This window comes from Amblyraja radiata, chromosome 8 (assembly GCF_010909765.2).
Source record: "Amblyraja radiata isolate CabotCenter1 chromosome 8, sAmbRad1.1.pri, whole genome shotgun sequence".
NCBI lineage: Eukaryota > Metazoa > Chordata > Chondrichthyes > Rajiformes > Rajidae > Amblyraja > Amblyraja radiata.
In genome coordinates this window covers 13,626,799-13,644,828 of record NC_045963.1, presented here as the reverse complement: position 1 = coordinate 13,644,828, position 18,030 = coordinate 13,626,799, and the positions used below count along the sequence as shown (strand labels likewise).

General features: G+C 37.4%; 1 protein-coding gene across 4 annotated transcripts in view; it reads right to left on the bottom strand.

The window, feature by feature from the left end:
* The window catches only part of psme4 (proteasome activator subunit 4), a 99,567-nt gene that overhangs the window by 43,561 nt on the left and 37,976 nt on the right, over positions 1-18,030 (bottom strand). For all 4 annotated transcript variants that reach the window (XM_033025231.1, XM_033025228.1, XM_033025229.1 and 1 more), the window contains 11 exons: positions 16,112-16,262; positions 15,257-15,355; positions 14,209-14,278; positions 12,094-12,161; positions 11,449-11,664; positions 10,983-11,140; positions 9,993-10,088; positions 8,051-8,106; positions 5,388-5,444; positions 2,906-2,961; positions 2,418-2,516 (listed from right to left, as the gene is read on the bottom strand). In XM_033025231.1, the coding sequence (XP_032881122.1) occupies positions 2,418-2,516; positions 2,906-2,961; positions 5,388-5,444; positions 8,051-8,106; positions 9,993-10,088; positions 10,983-11,140; positions 11,449-11,664; positions 12,094-12,161; positions 14,209-14,278; positions 15,257-15,355; positions 16,112-16,262 (1,126 nt within the window). The remainder of the gene's footprint in view (positions 1-2,417; positions 2,517-2,905; positions 2,962-5,387; positions 5,445-8,050; positions 8,107-9,992; positions 10,089-10,982; positions 11,141-11,448; positions 11,665-12,093; positions 12,162-14,208; positions 14,279-15,256; positions 15,356-16,111; positions 16,263-18,030) is intronic.

Below are 18,030 nucleotides of genomic sequence, written 5' to 3'. Positions count from 1 at the left end.
GAAGCAAATGAAAGTAAACTCAAGTGTTGACTGTTTACTATCATTGCAGTATAATAGTTAATAAATCAAATGACAGCTGATTACAAGTCTATCATGCAGAAGCTGTGTTGACAACACTCTATTCAGACTAGGCAATGCACTCATTAAGGCACAAATAAAGTGGACTATCCAGGAAGTAGTAAACAGATGAATCTTAATCCCAAATATTGATGGATTTCCCTTTGAAGAAAGATTCAGATGCAGGATTTATGCAACCCTTTCAACCCTGGTAGAATACCAAAGGGGCTTACACAGATGAAAAAGAAAAATGGAACACATGTGAAGGGAAACGATCACAGATAGTGTGACTGAAAAAATAATCATGTTTTTAAAACAAATGGAACAGTGGAACTTAATGATGGAATTCCAAAGAAAAGGATCAAGTTGATCTGTAAAGTTTCTCCTTTTATTGGATACCCCTGTGGCAAAAAACACTCTCCCTACCTCATCTGCTAATTCCCAACAAAATCCTACTTTAAACTTCCAGGGAATGCCAGCCTTATTTATACCACTCACCCTCTTCCCCACAGCTATCCCTTTTGCAATGCCGCGTCCAATCGTGCTGGAGATCCAGCTGGCACAGTCATCCCATAAACCAGCATGGTCCGCAAGTGATAACTAGAAGGCAGGTCTGAAGGAAAAAACTCCCAGACCACCGTGGACTATAATGTGGGAAATCCAGAGAGAAGGACCAAGATTTACCCATTACATTTTCTCTTCTATTGGATGCATATTGCAACTGGACAGAAATTCTCTGTGGAATATTAAGCTAAAAATTCCACCTTGTAATCTCTCCTTCAAATTTTCATCTTTAGAGCCCTAATTATGCTCAGCAAATCTGTTGATATGTCCATTCTCCAGTTATAAAAAAGCCCTAGTCATCTTCTCGTTACTTTTTGTACTGGAGCACTAGAATTCTTAGTAATAACTGGGTTTCCAACACTATTAGTCGTATCCAATTTGTGTCTCTTCCCCTTGTTTCTGCTGCAAAAGTCTCACCAACTTTTGCATCTTTTCATTATTTTTCCTTAAATTCAAGTCAAGTCAAGAGAGTGTATTGCCATGTGTCCCAGATAGGACAATGAAATTCTTGCATTGTTGCAACACAACAGGATATTGGAGTCATAAATACAGATCAGATCAGATCAGTGTTTCAATGAAATTCCATGAATTCCTTAAATGCCCACCTAAATGGGCTCATTTTTAGTTCATCTTGGTATCCCCATGAACTATGTCCATAGATTTTAATGTCCCTTGCATTAGTTGTGTAATTAGAAACTGCAGTTCAGTTTGTGACATGACCTGCCCTTTAAAGTCACTTCAGTTGGAGGATACATGATAAGGCCAAAGAATTTGAATGCAAAACTAGGAAGAAATCATAGAGTTAAGGAGATTCCTGGGATGTCAGGACTGTCTTATGAAGAAAGACTGGATAGACTTGGTTTATAATCTCTAGAATTTAGGAGATTGAGAGGGGATCTTATAGAAACATAAAATTCTTAAGGGGTTGGACAGGCTAGATGCAGGAAGATTGCTCCCGATGTTGGGGAAGTCCAGGACAAGGGGTCACAGCTTAAGGATAAGGGGGAAATCCTTTAAAACCGAGATGAGAAGAACTTTTTTCACACAGAGAGTGGTGAATCTCTGGAACTCTCTGCCACAGAGGGTAGTCGAGGCCAGTTCATTGGCTATATTTAAGAGGGAGTTAGATGTGGCCCTTGTGGCTAAGGGGATCAGAGGGTATGGAGAGAAGGCAGGTACGGATACTGAGTTGGATGATCAGCCATGATCATATTGAATGGCGGTGCAGGCTCGAAGGGCCTACTCCTGCACCTAATTTCTATGTTTCTAAATGGAAATTTAAAACTAGATTAGGGAAACTCAATCGGTAGGCCAGAGGAAATATGTTACAGGAAGAACTTTCGATAAATTGTGTATTTAGCAACAAAGTAACAAAAAAAGTGGTGTGGGGAATGTTAAGACAGAGGTGAAAGTAAGGTTAGACTATTTTATTCAGTGGATGTGAAATGAGGCAGAGGTGGAAATCTAAAATGGTCAGGGAATATATTATTTAACAGCAATAAAAGGCAGCAACTTTCTTTACTCACACTGAAGTGTGGGGATAGTAAATGTATATAACCCATCCCATTATCTTGTAGCTTTCTTCAAGTGTTAACTTACATGTTGAGATTAAAAAATAATTGCACCAATGCAAATGACACAGATGGCCATGGCGTCACAAGCACACAATCTCCATCCACAGTAATGCGATAGATACAGAGTACATTATTCAACAAAATCTGAGTTACATCAACCTTAGATAATAGTGGAACTTTTGTATTTGTGTTCAAAGAAAGAGCTATCAATGTCATCCTCACCCTATTCTCCATGGACTTTTTCACAAGGTTAAAGCTCTTCCATCTGGAGTCAAACTCATGCTTGTAAGAGCCACGGAACTGCAGCAAGTCACCCATAATCTGAAATCAATATATAACAATATTTATTTGACAGTAGTAAAATGCAGCAACTTTCTTGCCTCATACTGGAGTGTGGGTATAATAAATATATAGAAGCCAGCTCATTATCTTGTAGCATTCTTCAAGTGTTGCGTTGCAAGCACACAATCTCCATCAATGTTAATGGGTATAAACATTTTGGGGGATAAACCATAACCGATCTGCAAAAATTGACAATACTAAAGCCATTTAGAATGTCCAATTGTGGAAGAAAGTGCATCAAATAACTGAATTGATATAACCAGATATAAACCTAGCTTCCCATGAATATTGTTCAATCACTGGGCAATGCACTTAATAGAGCATCATGCTCACAAAATGTATCTTTTTTAATTGATTTTCATTCTCACCTTAATAATTATGAATAAGGATTTTGTGTCATCTTCAGAATTATCCAGCATGTGATCTGAAAAAGTGAAAAATAATTTTGAAATATTATTTCCAGGGCTTTATGCTTTTATTTAGCTTTATGCTGTTGGAAAAAAGATGAATACAGGTGCCTTGGGATTTACGAGGGGGTTACAGTATATGTAGGTATGTTGCAAAGCCTACCTGAAGCGTCTTTGAAAATATGACGCTGCCCGTGTGCGCGATTTTGGTGCCGTTTAGAGGGGGCGGGTTTAAAACGCGATTTTCTCTAGGCTGTTCAAATCGAAGATGTTCAGCCTAGTTAATTATTAACGAAAAATCGCTGGAAGACCCCGTCGCAAAAGCTATTATTAGGTTTAAAGGCCTCGTATAATAGTTATAGTAGTTTAAAAATCAATCTCTAAACCCGCGACCGCCAGCAACCGCAGAGTCTCATAAAGCAAATAGCAGAAGTTAGGTTGTATATTTTTACATTAAAAAGGGCTTCTAAAGATCCCTTTATACAAAATTTAATATTGCGAGTAGCTCAATTTGGCCCCATTATATCGCGCAGTATTTTTCTCGGCATTTGAGGGCACAAATCTACCGCAATGTGAACGTTCTAAACCAGCGCGTTCCACAGGATCCCACTAGAAAGCTGATTTAAATGGGCATTTATTTACAGCAATTGAACACTGAATTCCTTCCATTTGGTCTATAAATTAATGTAAATGAGATTTAAAAATCATGTTTTATTGTGAATTATTTGTGAATATTATTTGGACATTTAGGCTATTTAAAAATGTTAATAATTTATTAAGAAATGGATAGATGTTTAGATCTAGTAATTGAAGTCTGAAATTAGCTACAATTAGGTAACTAACTAATTATATGCTTTAATTTCAGGTCATCCAAGTAAGATTATTTTATATTTGTTTCAGAATGCTTCAATCTATGATAACTGAAAATTTCATTCAGTTCTCTTAATTTTTAAGAAAGTTATGGGCTTTTGACTGTTCACGATCACAACTTTTTTGTTATGTCCATAGAAAATCAATAGGGAACAAGATGCTCATCTCCGAGTATGAAAATGGCCATAACTTTTTAAATACTTGAGATATGAAAGTGAATTAGGTGTCAAATTAAACTTATTTTTATGCTTTATCTGATGGGATAAATTACAGACTTGATTTTTAAAATCTCAAAATTTTGTAACATTGCTAGTATATGCTTGAAAAGCAGCTCACAATTCAAAAACATGTAAATTAAACATATACACGACGACACTGTCAGCAGTAAATTTGAGTGCATTATTCCAAAACTACCACCGCATTAAATCAAGATTTGGTATTAAAGGAACCGAAATTCCCACCACTGGCCACATCTTCCCATCTCCTCCCCTTTCTGCTTTCCGCAGAGACCGTTCCCTCCGTAACTCCCTGGTCAATTCGGCCCTTCCTACCCAAACCACCCCCTCCCTTGGTACTTTCCCTTGCAACCGCAGGAAATGCTACACTTGTCGCTTTACCTCCCCCCTCGACTCCATCCAAGCACCCAAGCAGTCTTTCCAGGTGAGGCAGAGGTTCACCTGCACCTCCTCCAACCTCATCTACTGCGTCCACTGTTCCAGGTGTCAACTGCTCTACATCGGTGAGACCAAGCGCAGGCTTGGCGATCGCTTCGCCCAACACCTCCGCTCAGTTCGCAATAACCAACCTGATCTCCCGGTGGCTCAGCACTTTAACTCCCACTCCCATTCCGAACTTTCTGTCCTGGGCCTCCTCCATTGCCAGAGTGAGGCCCACCGCAAATTGGAGGAACAGCACCTCATATTTGCACCCCAGCGGTATGAACATTGACTTCTCCAATTTCAGGTAGTCCTTGCTTTCTCCCTCCTACCCCTCCCCTTCCCAGCTCTCCCACAAGCCTACTGTCTCCGCATCTTCCTTTCTTCCCCCCCCCCCCCCCCCCCGCGACATCAGTCTGAAGAAGGGTCTCGACCCGAAACGTTGCCTATTCCTTTGCTCCATAGATGCTGCCTCACCCGCTGAGTTTCTCCAGCATTTTTGTCTACCAAAGGAACAAATACGCTATTTCAAAAACATGCGTGAAACCTGAGGTGCCTTTATTTCATTCTGACCAGTTTAGTCACTCTTAGCCTCTGAGAAGCAATAATGCCTCGTTCACGGAAAAAAGAAACCTATACAAATATCTCGAGCCAAAAACGTTAAATGGATAATTTCCACCATATTCAATGTTAACTGAACTAAAGTGGCTGAACATTGATATGGCATTAAAAACAAGCTGCAAATACAAGTTATAATTAATGAGGAACACAAATAAGAGTCCAATTGCAATGCTGAAGGCCCATACAGGTTCCCCCTAGCCAGACTATTCCTGTGATAATAATCCCCAACTAACAATTATACAGCATATTTTCAAAATGTAAGACCAATTCATGTTATCATTCTTTTTGATACATACGTAACAGTTTTCTCATGACTTGGGCAATTGCTTCCCTGTAATTTTCTCTTGTAGTATCTAAAAAGCAGAAGATTGGAGCATAGATCAGAAATGATACCATAATTTTAATCATCAACATAAACAAACAATTGGCTACAGTTTTTGAAACGTAATAAACTGCATGCATAATGTATTTTATACTAGGCTTCAACCTCAATATAATTACAATAGGCATCTTTAAAAATATCCTAACAAATGAACAGAAGCTAACATGCTCATTTTGTGAAATTATATGACACAGTAGGACCATACAATGGAATTAAAAATCGACTTTTATTCATTTATTCACTCGGGAAACAAGTTTTCGTTGACTTTCTTCCGCAGTTAGTTTCATAGGAAATGGCTCTAAAATCTGTCATTATGATAAGCATTAATTACTAATTACATTGCATAAGATAGTTAAGGGCCTGTCCCACTTAGGCTATTTTTAGGCGACTGTCATAGATGTATCAGGTCGCCGAGAAACCGGCGACTGGACCCCCCTTCGACATAAAATTTGAAATAGAATCATTACTTTAACAACAAAGTCAGCACCGGCGACAACCTACGTTAACCTGGCGACAACCTACGTTAACCTGGCGACAACTACGACAGCACCTACATCAGGAGAAATCAAGCTACGCTCATTAACGTCAAACCCACTGTCGCCGACTGTCTTTGAATCCAGACGGCCAGAAAGACACTACGACTCTCTGGGCGACTGAGGAGACTCTCACGAACATACAGGCAACTCCCCGGTGGTGACAGTGTCACCTAAGAGATCATGTGGTGACAGAATAGTCACCTAAAAAATAGCTTAAGTGGGACAGGCCCTTTAGAAATAAACACTATCTTAGTCAATAACTTGGAAAATCAGTATCTTAGAAAGAAATAGAAAAGATGCTTAGATGTCTCTTGCATTAGGGAATCGAGGACTGGACGACATAGGTTTAAGGTGAAGGGGAAAAGATTTAATAGGAATCTGAGGGGTAGCTTTTTCACACAAAGGGCAGTGGGTGTATGGAACAAGTTGCCAGAGGACATAGTTGAGGCTGGGACTATTCCAACATTTCCGAAACAGTTAAGGCAGGTACATGGATAGGACAGGTTTGGAGCGATAAGGACCAAATGCGGGCAGGTGGGGCTCGTGTAGCTGGGATATGTTGGCTGGTGTGGGCAAGTTGGGCCTGTTTCCACACTGTATCACTCTATGACACTGTTTGTTCAATTCTGTCTTCACAAACAACCAGCACAATTTATTAAGGAACATCAATAAAATGTAAGATACGAGGGTCAATTTCTCATAAAGCAAAATTGTTTTCCAACAAAATAAACTGAAAATTCAGTCTGAAGAAGGGTTTCGACCCGAAACATTGCCTATTTCCTTCGCTCCATAGATGTTGCCTCACCCGCTGAGTTTCCCCAGCATTTTTGTCTACCTCTGAAAATTCAATTCCTTTGTTTCTTTCATTGCTTATTTGTGTTTGGAAGTTTTGAAATCAAAGAGCAAACGTATATATATTTATTGAACCTAAATAGAATTTAAAAAATCAGAAAATGGTAAAAATTGCTCAGCATATCTGACAGCATCTGTGAAGACGTGCAAAGTTATGTCAGTGAATTGTTCTGATGAAAGCTCATCCACATGAAATATTATCCTAGATTTTGTACCTAGCTGCAAACCTCCCTGATTTGCCACTATTGCATCCCAAGATCAATGCTGCGTCGTCAATGGCAGGACGTGCACTGTGGTAGAGCCCTCCAGCTCAGAGAGGTGAAGTGGGGCAAGACTAAGCTCTGCCTATTAAAATGCTGAAGAAGAGCTTTGACAGCAAAATAAACAAAACCCAAGCTTAGTTGACTGCCAATGAGTGTTACATCATTAGGAACCATTTGAATTTGAAAACAATCTAAATGTATTCAAATATATTCATCCATTAAAATATTTTAACAATAAAAACGTCATAAGTTCCACAAGTCAAGGGTGTTAAATACATTTAAATAAATATGCAATTCAAAGAATGTAAATTAACTAAAACGTAAGATAGACACAAAGTGCTGGAGTAACACAGCAGATCCGGCAGCCACTCTGGAGAAATAGGATGGGTGATGTTTCGGGTCGAGACCCTTCTTCAGACTCGAAACGTCACCCATCCTTTTTCACCAGAGATGCTGCCTGATCCGCTTTAGTTACTCCAGCACTTTATCTATCTTCAGTACATACCAGCATCTGAAGTTCCTTTCTACACTCTTAACTAAAACTTAGTTTGGTCCCTTGCACATTGTTGGGGCAAGCCTCCAGATGCACATTTAAACAAATGTTTTGTCACTTCAAAATCTCCCAGGGTTATACATGGAAATCAATACTTTAAAAGAAGCATTTTTGAGCATTAAAGAATCGTTGCTGAAAAACGAGAGACCAATAAATCAAAACCTAAAGCTAGCATGCCATTTTAACGTCTCATAATAATAATACCAACAAATAATCTGCCAAAAAAATCATGACTTTTGTACTTGCAAGAATTGGCACCTATGCAGGGAAATGTTAACATATCAACTTTTCAAGTAATTCCATCATGTTTAACCTCTACTTCAGATTCCCAACATTCACAGTACTTTAAAGTAAAAATCATTTTACAACATACCATAATTAACACCAGTGCAAAGTTTGGTCTCCGTCAAAGATACTAGAGTTGGTGCCCTGCAAAACAATAATTACATAACCCTTAAATATTACAACGGCCAAGCAGCATCACATTAAAGCTGGGGCTAAACCTGGATATCAGTACTTCAACAGACATATTACTGACGATGAAAGCAATTGAAATCATTAAAAAGGTTCAATAAACCACTAATTTGGGAATACCTAAAGACAACTAAATAACGAGATCAATGCAGAGTTTTGCAACAATATTTCCAATCCCCAAAGGTATCAAAGTGGAGTAATGCTGAAGAATGCCGAATATCCTGGCATTCATGTTAACATCCATTTAATGAAGCATTTCTCCAATGGATGACACAAGCTAACATCATCAGACAGAGAATGTCAACAGGGTGGAACTGCTAAATTGGAGATGTTATTCCATTGTTACATTTGTCATTGTTTTGTATTTATGAAATATAAACAGGAAAATATTTAAATAATTGCGCAAAAAAAAACCCTGGTATATTACAGTGAATGTTTCATTAAAATAATTGTGCAAATTATTTCAGCACACTCCATTTGCAGAGAATGCTAATGACTAGAATAATATTACATTCTCAAAGAAATTATGAGAGAAAGAAAAATAACTTGGATCGTGGTGTGTGCCATTGCAGACAGGAGACTCGAATACGCAGAGGGGCGTGAGACCTGTTATTTTGTGTTGTTACTTTATTGATAGTTGATAGGGTTTGTGTGTTTTACTTGTGTTTGTTTTAATAAATAGTTATTTGCGCTCTTCACCACGTGTTTCCTCCTTTAATTGATCCGAATCGTTGAATCCTGCATATATTTCATTACAATGGGATACTACATTAGATTGAGAGGAAAAATATGATGGACTGTTCTAAGTGATATCAAACAGTCTCAAAATAAAATGCATGGTCATAGATAGCAGGTAGTAACATGGTTCATATGCGATGCCTCCTATGGCTAAATAGCCTCCTGATGTTTTTCTTTGCACACAAAGGAATAACTGAGTTTGCACGGATATATAAAATCCTCACATAGTCAAGAATGCATTCTTTTTAGTTACTTTAGTTTAGAAATACAGCGTGGAAACATGATGGCCGATAATCACCTGTACAGTCCGATGATATCTGACCTTCGCATCTTATACACTGGGGACAATTTACAAAAGCCAATTAACCTACAAACCGGCACATTGGAATGTGGGAGGAAATGTGGGAGCACCTGAAGAAAACCCTCAAGATCACATGGAAAACGGTACAAACTCCAGTCAGACAGCGCCCGTATTGATAGAACTGCGAGATTGTGCCGGAGAAAGCAATCCCAGCCAGCCGCAGCCCACCCCAGCAACAAGCCTGGCTCACCCACCACGGAATCAGGACCCGCCTGGAGAGGGAAGCCACGGAGAGGAGGACGTAAAGAGATGCCGACCATTGCTCGACCGTTGAACAACCGGGGAGATGTTACTGTCTGCGCCCTCAGGGTCGGCTGCGGGAGAAACAAGAACTGAAGATGGCCGTGCAAGGATAGAAACGACAGTTCGTGGGACGTCTGGAATGAAGGTGTCAGCTGCAGCTGGGACTGTAAAATTGCGCCAAAATAGCACCTCTTGCATACAGACTCAGTGGGCTGTTCTAACCGGGTGATTGAGCTGGTGATAGTCCTGCTGAGCTATATGCAGAAAAAAGTAGTTCACTATACCTTGGTTCATGTGAGAATAAAGAAACTATTGAAAAAACCATTGAAAGACCCTGGTCACTGGAGATGTAAGGCAGCAACTCCACTATTGTGCCACTGTGCCACCCACAAGTCAAAGGAAGTAGAAACAAAATCCAAGGAAAATATGGATAGAGCAAGCAACAGGATTTGTATGAACAAATATTTAACACACAATATTCAACAGAAAATGTCCTTACAAGTCACGTATGGGGTCACCTCCCAGGAAGGGCAACAGGCTCCCTGAGCCCATCAAGCAGTTCTGCACAATGCATAAACTCTGGTGAATATCATCCCTGGGGAGAAAGATGGATGTAATTATATTTTGAGAAGAATTTAAATATTTTCCTCACATTACCCATTTAAAATATTATATTTTCTGAATAATTATATTCAAGCATAAAAATACAATTTTTATTATAAATTATTCCCCTCGATTCTGAAACACTGCAATTTCAATATTAAAATACCCTAAAATACAGCCTCTGTCAGGGCAAAAGTAGATCATTCACCAGATACAACTGGGTCTTGCTATCATTCTCCAGCTGGATGGGACTGCATGTGGCTAATTCTAGTTATATCTCTCTAGTTCAATCAGTGAAAGACAAAAAAAAGGGACAAGAGTTTGTAGATAATATTCAAGCTTTTCTAATATATTCGTATTACTGCACAAAAACAAAACCGCTTTTACGCGAACATTTAAATGTGGTGAATGAAATAGTATGTGCTGAGAAATAGTCAGCTCATTGTCACCAGCTTGTATATGTTGAATTTAAATCAATGGGGTTACACCCTGTATGTTTACGTTTACTCGCACAGCTTTATTCAAATGCACAACATTATTAAGCCAACTAAATCTATTAGATCTTAATGGGAACATCCAAACAATAGCTGAGAGTCAAGTCCTGATAGAAAATAATTATCCTTTACCCAATTATTTAATTGTTGGGATAAGAATAATAGTCATAGTCATACAGCATGGAAACAGGCCCTTCGGCCCAACTCGTCCATGCCGGCCGAGATGCCCCATCTAACTTAGTCTCAGTTATGCGTGTTTGGCCCATATCTCTCTACCCTTTCTTATTCATGTACCTGTCCAAAGTCTTTTAAGTAAAAAAAAAAGCCAATACGTTTAACCATACCTCTAGTTTCTCTCAAAACAATATAATTTTAATAATATCATAACAAACCTTGACATTTCTATTTCTCCATCAGCACATCGTTGGAGTCTGGAGAGCTCAGGCTTAAGAAAGTTATCCAACAAGTAGTAAGCAAAAGTTATCTCTTCTTCAGAAGGTACATGCCACTGAATCCCTAAGTTCCATAGATCTCCTGGCTTTCCCCAATCCTATAGTCATATTTTGGGTCAAGACAGGGCAAAAGAAAAAAAAATAGTGCATAATTTGAATAAAACTGCATAACAATAATAATTTTCATTTGCATTACACGTTTGATTGCGAAAAATGCTTTAGTTTCTTTGCTGGAGCAAAATAAAAAGTCAGATAATAACATCTTATGATATTCTTTTTTTGTTTTGTTTTGTTTTGTTTATTTTATTAGAAGTTAATACAGTACAAAACAGTACAGTGGAGCCTAATTTTAGGTGCCAACTATGTCATACCGTAATCCATTTTATGTACAACCTCTACTTTATACCTTAATGGGAAAGTATTCTGTGAATGGTTTATCAAAACCACCTGGTACACTGCAGTACTCTGTTGGATAGATTAATGTAGTTGAACGAAGGAGATGATGTAATAGATTTCCAGCCAGAGTATATCCTTGCTTGCACTTCAAGTGTAGTGTTCGTCGCAGAATGTTCACAACTTGATCCTTGTACAGCAGCAGCTTATCACCATCAACACGTGTTACCTGATAAAATAAATTTAGGTGTTGCATTAAACTTTGGTGACTTTGAATTACTACCTGTAGCATCTTTCAAACACTATTTGCTGCAACTGAAATCCACTCAGCTAAATTTATGCTTTCGAAATAAATGTTTCTTTCCATTTTGTTTAACCAGATATCAAACCTTGATGTGATCTTGGCACAGTAAAACATCTGACCAACATAAGAAGAGATATTTTTCACAATCAAAAACGGAAAATGAGATACAGAGAAGAATGCACTGAAAAAGTCATTTTACATCCATTGAAATCACCGATTAAACCAAAGATAAAAAAACAAAATGTACACATTTTAAATGCTGCACTGAGGAAAATCATCACTCAATTCTGTTTGAATAATTTCAAGATTTTCACCTTCTTGATTATTATTTATTTTGAACTTTCTTAAGATTACCTCTGATAACAGCTGGAGATTCCAAAGCAGTTCCTTATCCAACTCCTGTTCCTGCAATACATCATCATCTATAAAGAAAGAAAAATAATGCAGATCTTAATATATTGCGATCCCCTTTCCCAAACATGCAGATTTGCAGTTAATTTCTGATCAAAATTCCTACACTGGTCAGCGATGAGGATGACCCAGTTAACAATTGAGGTTTCTTCTCTCCCAACTTATAATTTCATTCCTACTGTATTTCCGAAAAACAAGGCTTCACACCACTACTATCTAATTCAGTTGCACCCGACTTTCTGTCTATCATGCCAATTTATTTTTGAATAGTTCACAGGCATGTTGAAATATCAGAAATAAGCTAATTTTGATGTCATCAGTAAATCATTATTCACCCTCAACCTCAAATTTTGGACGAATATTCATCTCACCACTAACACAAATAAAATCGGATCACAGTTTATTAGTTTATAATTTTCAGTTATCCCGCTTTGGCTTTGCTTTCTAATCTTCAACACACTACGTTTTAGGAATTACCAAATTTCATTTAACTGCAAAGGTCTTCTTTCATGATACCTTATTACTTTAATAAACTCTCCCTAAACCACAGCCATTAAATCTTAAATGTCTGTTTTGTAATTTCCCCTCAGTTTTGATGGTGATCTTTACAATCTTTCAGAAAGAAATCCAGAAAGACAAACCAGTCCCCCAGTTATAATATTGCAATCACATTTACATGTAAACATGACAATAATGCCCCTGGTCCCACTTAGGAAACCAGAACGGAAACCTCTGGAGACTTTGTGCCCCACTCAAGGTTTCCGTGCGGTTCCCGGAGGTTTTTGTCAGTCTCCTTACCTACTTCCACTACCTGCAACTTCCGGCAACCACCTGCAACCTCTGGGAACCACACGGAAACTTTGGGTGGGGCGCAAAGTCTCCAGAGGCTTCCGTTCAGGTTTCCTAAGTGGGACAGGGGCTTACAGACTTCACCATCCTAGAAACTAGGATTATCCACTATGATTTCTGAGCTAATGATGTTGTCAGATTAGACAAGAACACAAATTGTAAATTTAATGAAGCAAACAAAATCTTGCAAAGTCACTGTTCACAAGAAGCCTAACGTACTTACATTAAATTATTAGTTTTCCTCTTGGAGAACACATCTGATAGTTTATTCATCATATTAATTATAAATGGTCTTCTTATTAGACGACCAATAAAGAATTTGTTATAAAAAATCAAAGTGATTGACCTGGATTCTTTGACAATGCAATGACCAGCACAATCTTCAACTAAAAAAAAAATCAGCTTTCTGGCAAACTGCCCTGAGATTTGATCAGTGATGGCTTGCCTCAAAATAAACAGTGTATCGAAAAGCAGGCAGAAATCATAAGAAACATACAAAAAAAAGTGTATTCTAAAAACTGGGTCAAATAGCTCAGTGGTCTTCCAGAATAGACTTCATTGTACTTTTACCATTAACTATTCCCTGCCCTTTACCTTTAAAACTAAATTGATACAGATCAACACAATGCTGTTATCAGTCTGACAGACAACAATTGCACTGAAAATATGTTGAAACAAAAAAAAGAGAACATTTAATATAACAGTACTAAAATATAAATGGAAAGAAAAAGGAGTGACCAAAAGCAACACAGGGAAAATATTTATAATAATTTTAAAACATTTTAAAATATTTTAAAAATATTTTCATTCCATAATTCACAGATTAGTTCTGCCATCACAGTTTGAACTGAAATCGCAAAATATATGATCAGGCCACCAAGAGTGGAATTCTCTGGAGATAAGAGGTTTCTAGCGACAAAAATGTCCACTTTATTCAGGACGCTCCATGGGAAAGACCAGAGATTAGGAATTATCAAATAAAATACAGGCACTGCTGAGGGATCATGGAGCATTAAAGGAATTGTTCACAAGTTTTATCTAAGTCTAGGCTAAACCATATTTGCTCTAAGCGTTAAGCAATTTATACCAGGATGCGTTATTTTTTAAACCAATTTACAATGAATTTTGGAACATAAGATTAAAAGTTCAAGCTCACTATTAAATCAGGTGAACACAGTAATCAATGTATGTTAAATCTATATTACTTACTGATGGTTAGTTGAGTTATTACATTGCAGCAATGTGGCACAAATCGCTTCAAAGCTGTTGCTGGACGACACTAAAGAAACACAAAAATAGTAAAATTAGAGAATATCTACATTAAATGGTTTTACTTAAAAACAGGAAAGCAATGACAAATATGCAGTGCTTTTTACAATCGCATATAAAATATAATACTTATTATTCTAAAAATGCCAACCGTTCTATTGCATACATATTTGCAACAACCAGGATAGCAGAAGTATGAGCAAATGTTCCCGAATCATTTTAAATGTCAAGAAATAATCTATTTTGGTGTTCAGCCAACTATCTGGCCGAATTACAATAAATGATCTTCAACAACTCTCATAAAAGGCCATTCAAAAGCATCCTGTAGAAGATAGCAGATATAAATTAGATGTGGTATTCATCACCACAGCCAAAATAGTGCAACCGACATTTGGACGAATGGCCCACAAGCATTCTTATGAGTGTCCTTCAGTAGCATTTAACTGCAGAAACAAGCTGGACCACCGCAAAAGCAGAAAAAAAACGAGCAGAACCACAGGTTATCCTATCAGGCGTAGAAGGGCTGAGTGGGGGTCAGCAAGGTGATTTTGAGAGGCAACTGGTCGGAGAATGACAACATTTAGAATGGACCTATTAAGTAATAGACCTAAAACAAGAATAGTCAGCATGAGGTATTAATTTAAAAATGCAAAAGCAATAACAGCCTTGGAATCTAGCATTTATTTGCAACTGTGAATACTAAATTGTTTCACAAAGTCATATTTTTGATGTTATCTATTTAACCTTTAAATTTACAAAAACATCAAGTGGCCTTGAACAGATAATTATAGAACTTACACAATTCACAACTCATCAATCCCAACAGCAAATGCTTGGTCCTATTACATCCTATTCCAATTATTAAAAAACATTGGGTAGTTTTAATTTTTAAATGCATCTTACAATGAATAAATGTAACCAATAATTTAAAATGAAAACGCACATTTTCAGCCATATGTCTATTATATTAATTCCAGATGACTCAAACCTTAGATGCTGCCCGGCACATGTCTGCCACCATTCTGCCAGCCACACGAGTTTCAAAAATGTTTGTTGCAGCGAAATTAAACACCTTATCCAAAGCAACCTAAAAATATGGATAATGGATAAGCAGATCATTATGTTCTATTGTTATTTATTTTACTAAAGAAGGTTCCACTTAATTATTCACCTTTTCTTCCCAGCCTCCACCCTCAAATACACGATTTTTTAAAAAAGGTTTCATTTTACTCATTTTCATGAACTTTGGCTTTGGCTCTGAACATCACAGAATGGAATGCACAAACTCTGTGTTTTCAGTGAATTAAAACAAATATCTATAAATATTGTAACTATTTTAATAATAACCTGACATGCAGAAAAATGTCCAAATTAAAAGTATTAAAAAAAGAAACTTGGCACCAGTGGCCAATATTCAAGCCAGTTCATCTGCAGTTCTGCTTATTTCAATGCACATTGAGTTGGCAATTACAACTTATTGCATTACAATACTCTTTAGGTAAAAAGCAGAAGTAATTTAATTAGGGCAGGAAAAGCATGGAATCCTTATTTTCTATATTCTAATCAGCATACATAGAACTTGCAAGAAATTTAAAACAGGCATTCTGATTTGCATATTCGGAAAACTGGAATATACTTTACAGAGCTATTTTTTGCTGGCAATGTTATTCTAAACTAATATTTATTTGTTAATCCTGGTGCAAATACCCAATTTCATCTCAACAGTAAAAAAACAAAAAAAAACAGGGAGCACCAACTAAAACTCACTATTATTTTTAAAGTTATTTGCAATTTGTCTGAGTAAATTCCGAGATTATCAACACAAAGATATGAATCCATGTACCTGAAAAATCTCCTTGGAGCACTGCGTGAGAATAGTACTGAAAGTTGAAGAGAGCCCAAGTTCCACCAAGCTTTCCACATGAGTCATCTTCTCAGTTTCTGTCTCTTCCCTTGTTTGTTCCAGTGTGCTAATTTCAATCAGTGCAAAACACCTACATCAAAAGAAACCACAATTTAGTGCACTGAAATATGCAGAGATTCAATTCACTCATTCCATTTAAGAAAGCAAATACTCTTCCTAATGTCTACACTAGAAATATAGTTAAACCAAAACTTAGCTCGAGTGTACTCGAGAAGGAAACCTTGGATATGTCAAATCACAGAAACAAATCAATTGTGAATGATAGGTGGCATTTAATCCTTGTAGGAAGGAACTGCAGATGCTGGTTTAAACAAAAGTAGACACAAAAAGCTGGAGTAACGCAGCGGGACAAGCAGCATCTCTGGAGAGAAGGAATGGGTGGCGTTCTGGGCCTCGCTGAACTTTACTGGGCTGAGGCCAGGAGACCATTTCAGACACCACCCCCTACATATCCTTGCACCATGATCCCACAGAAGAGCACCAGGCCATAATCTCACATAATCATCATTTCAGATTTTATCACTTCCGGCTGTCTGGCCTCCAAACTTATCGATCCCCAGCCCCGCATGGCCCGGTTTTACCTTCTCCCCACAATCCATAAACAGAACTGCTCTGGCAGACCCATTGTTTCTGCTTCCTCCTGTCCCATTGAATTAATTTCCACATACCTCGACTCCATCCTATCCCCCTTGGTCCAATCCCTCCCTACCTACCTATGTCCAAGATGCCTCGCACATCCTTCGTCTCTTCAATGACTTCCGTTTTCCAGGCCCCCACTCCCTCATCTTTACTATTTAATTCATAGTGCTGAGTAACCCATGCTACATTAAAGAATACTGGCCAAATTGTGTCTCGTGGTTCTAGGTGCTTAGCCAGTCCAATGCAAGCAAATTGTCGGTTTACACAATCCCATAAATGTGAGACATGCTGACTGACATGCTGACACATTTACCACCCCTCTTTCCACCTTGCAGGGACTACACTGCATTACACTGTATATTTTTAAATACATACGAGCAAGTTACTTAGACATGGAGAATGTCCATTTGAATATTTAACTGTAATCTCTTTACTTTTCCATCAAATTAAACCTCTAAGTAGTTCAAAAAATTAATTTTCTGTTTGCTTTTTACTGCCAGATATTTTGCTCATTTTATTCATTGCATGAACAGAAATTAAAAAAACTAAACTAATATCTGCCAATTTCTTATTATTGTTTACACCAATCTACATCTGTAGTTAATAGGTATACATTCTCATTTACCATTCTTTCATAAATTCAGCTGGGGCACATAACTAGAATATGGGTCATTAAACAGCCCTTTCAGGATTTTCTCTTTTCCTTTCAATGGAGGCATGCTAACTATCTAATTTATGATAATTTCAACTGCTGAATCCAATGTTTTGAGATTAAATATTTTCTTAATTTTAGTGCAGCATCGCTTTCTCATTTGAAAGTCACTGAAAGACTTAGAAATTTTGCTAAATGCTTTGAAAATATCACTTTATGAGCATATTTAAAAATGTAGACCCAATTAATAGTTCATTACATTTGAGAAAAAATGGTTTATAATCAGCAAAGGACTCTCAGAGTCATCGCAATGTCTAAAGTGTTAATGACGCCTGTAGAAAATGCTAACATTTAACGGCTGTCATCATATTTAATTTTCAGAAAACAGGATTTGCACACAATTAATTAGCATTATGTGGAAAAGCAAGTATAGATAGAGTGATCATGAAACTGTGTAAAAAAAAAAATCACTAAAACATATAGATTTAAGGTGCTCTTCCATCTGAGATATTGAGATACTCCATATCTGAGCAAGTATTTATAAAAT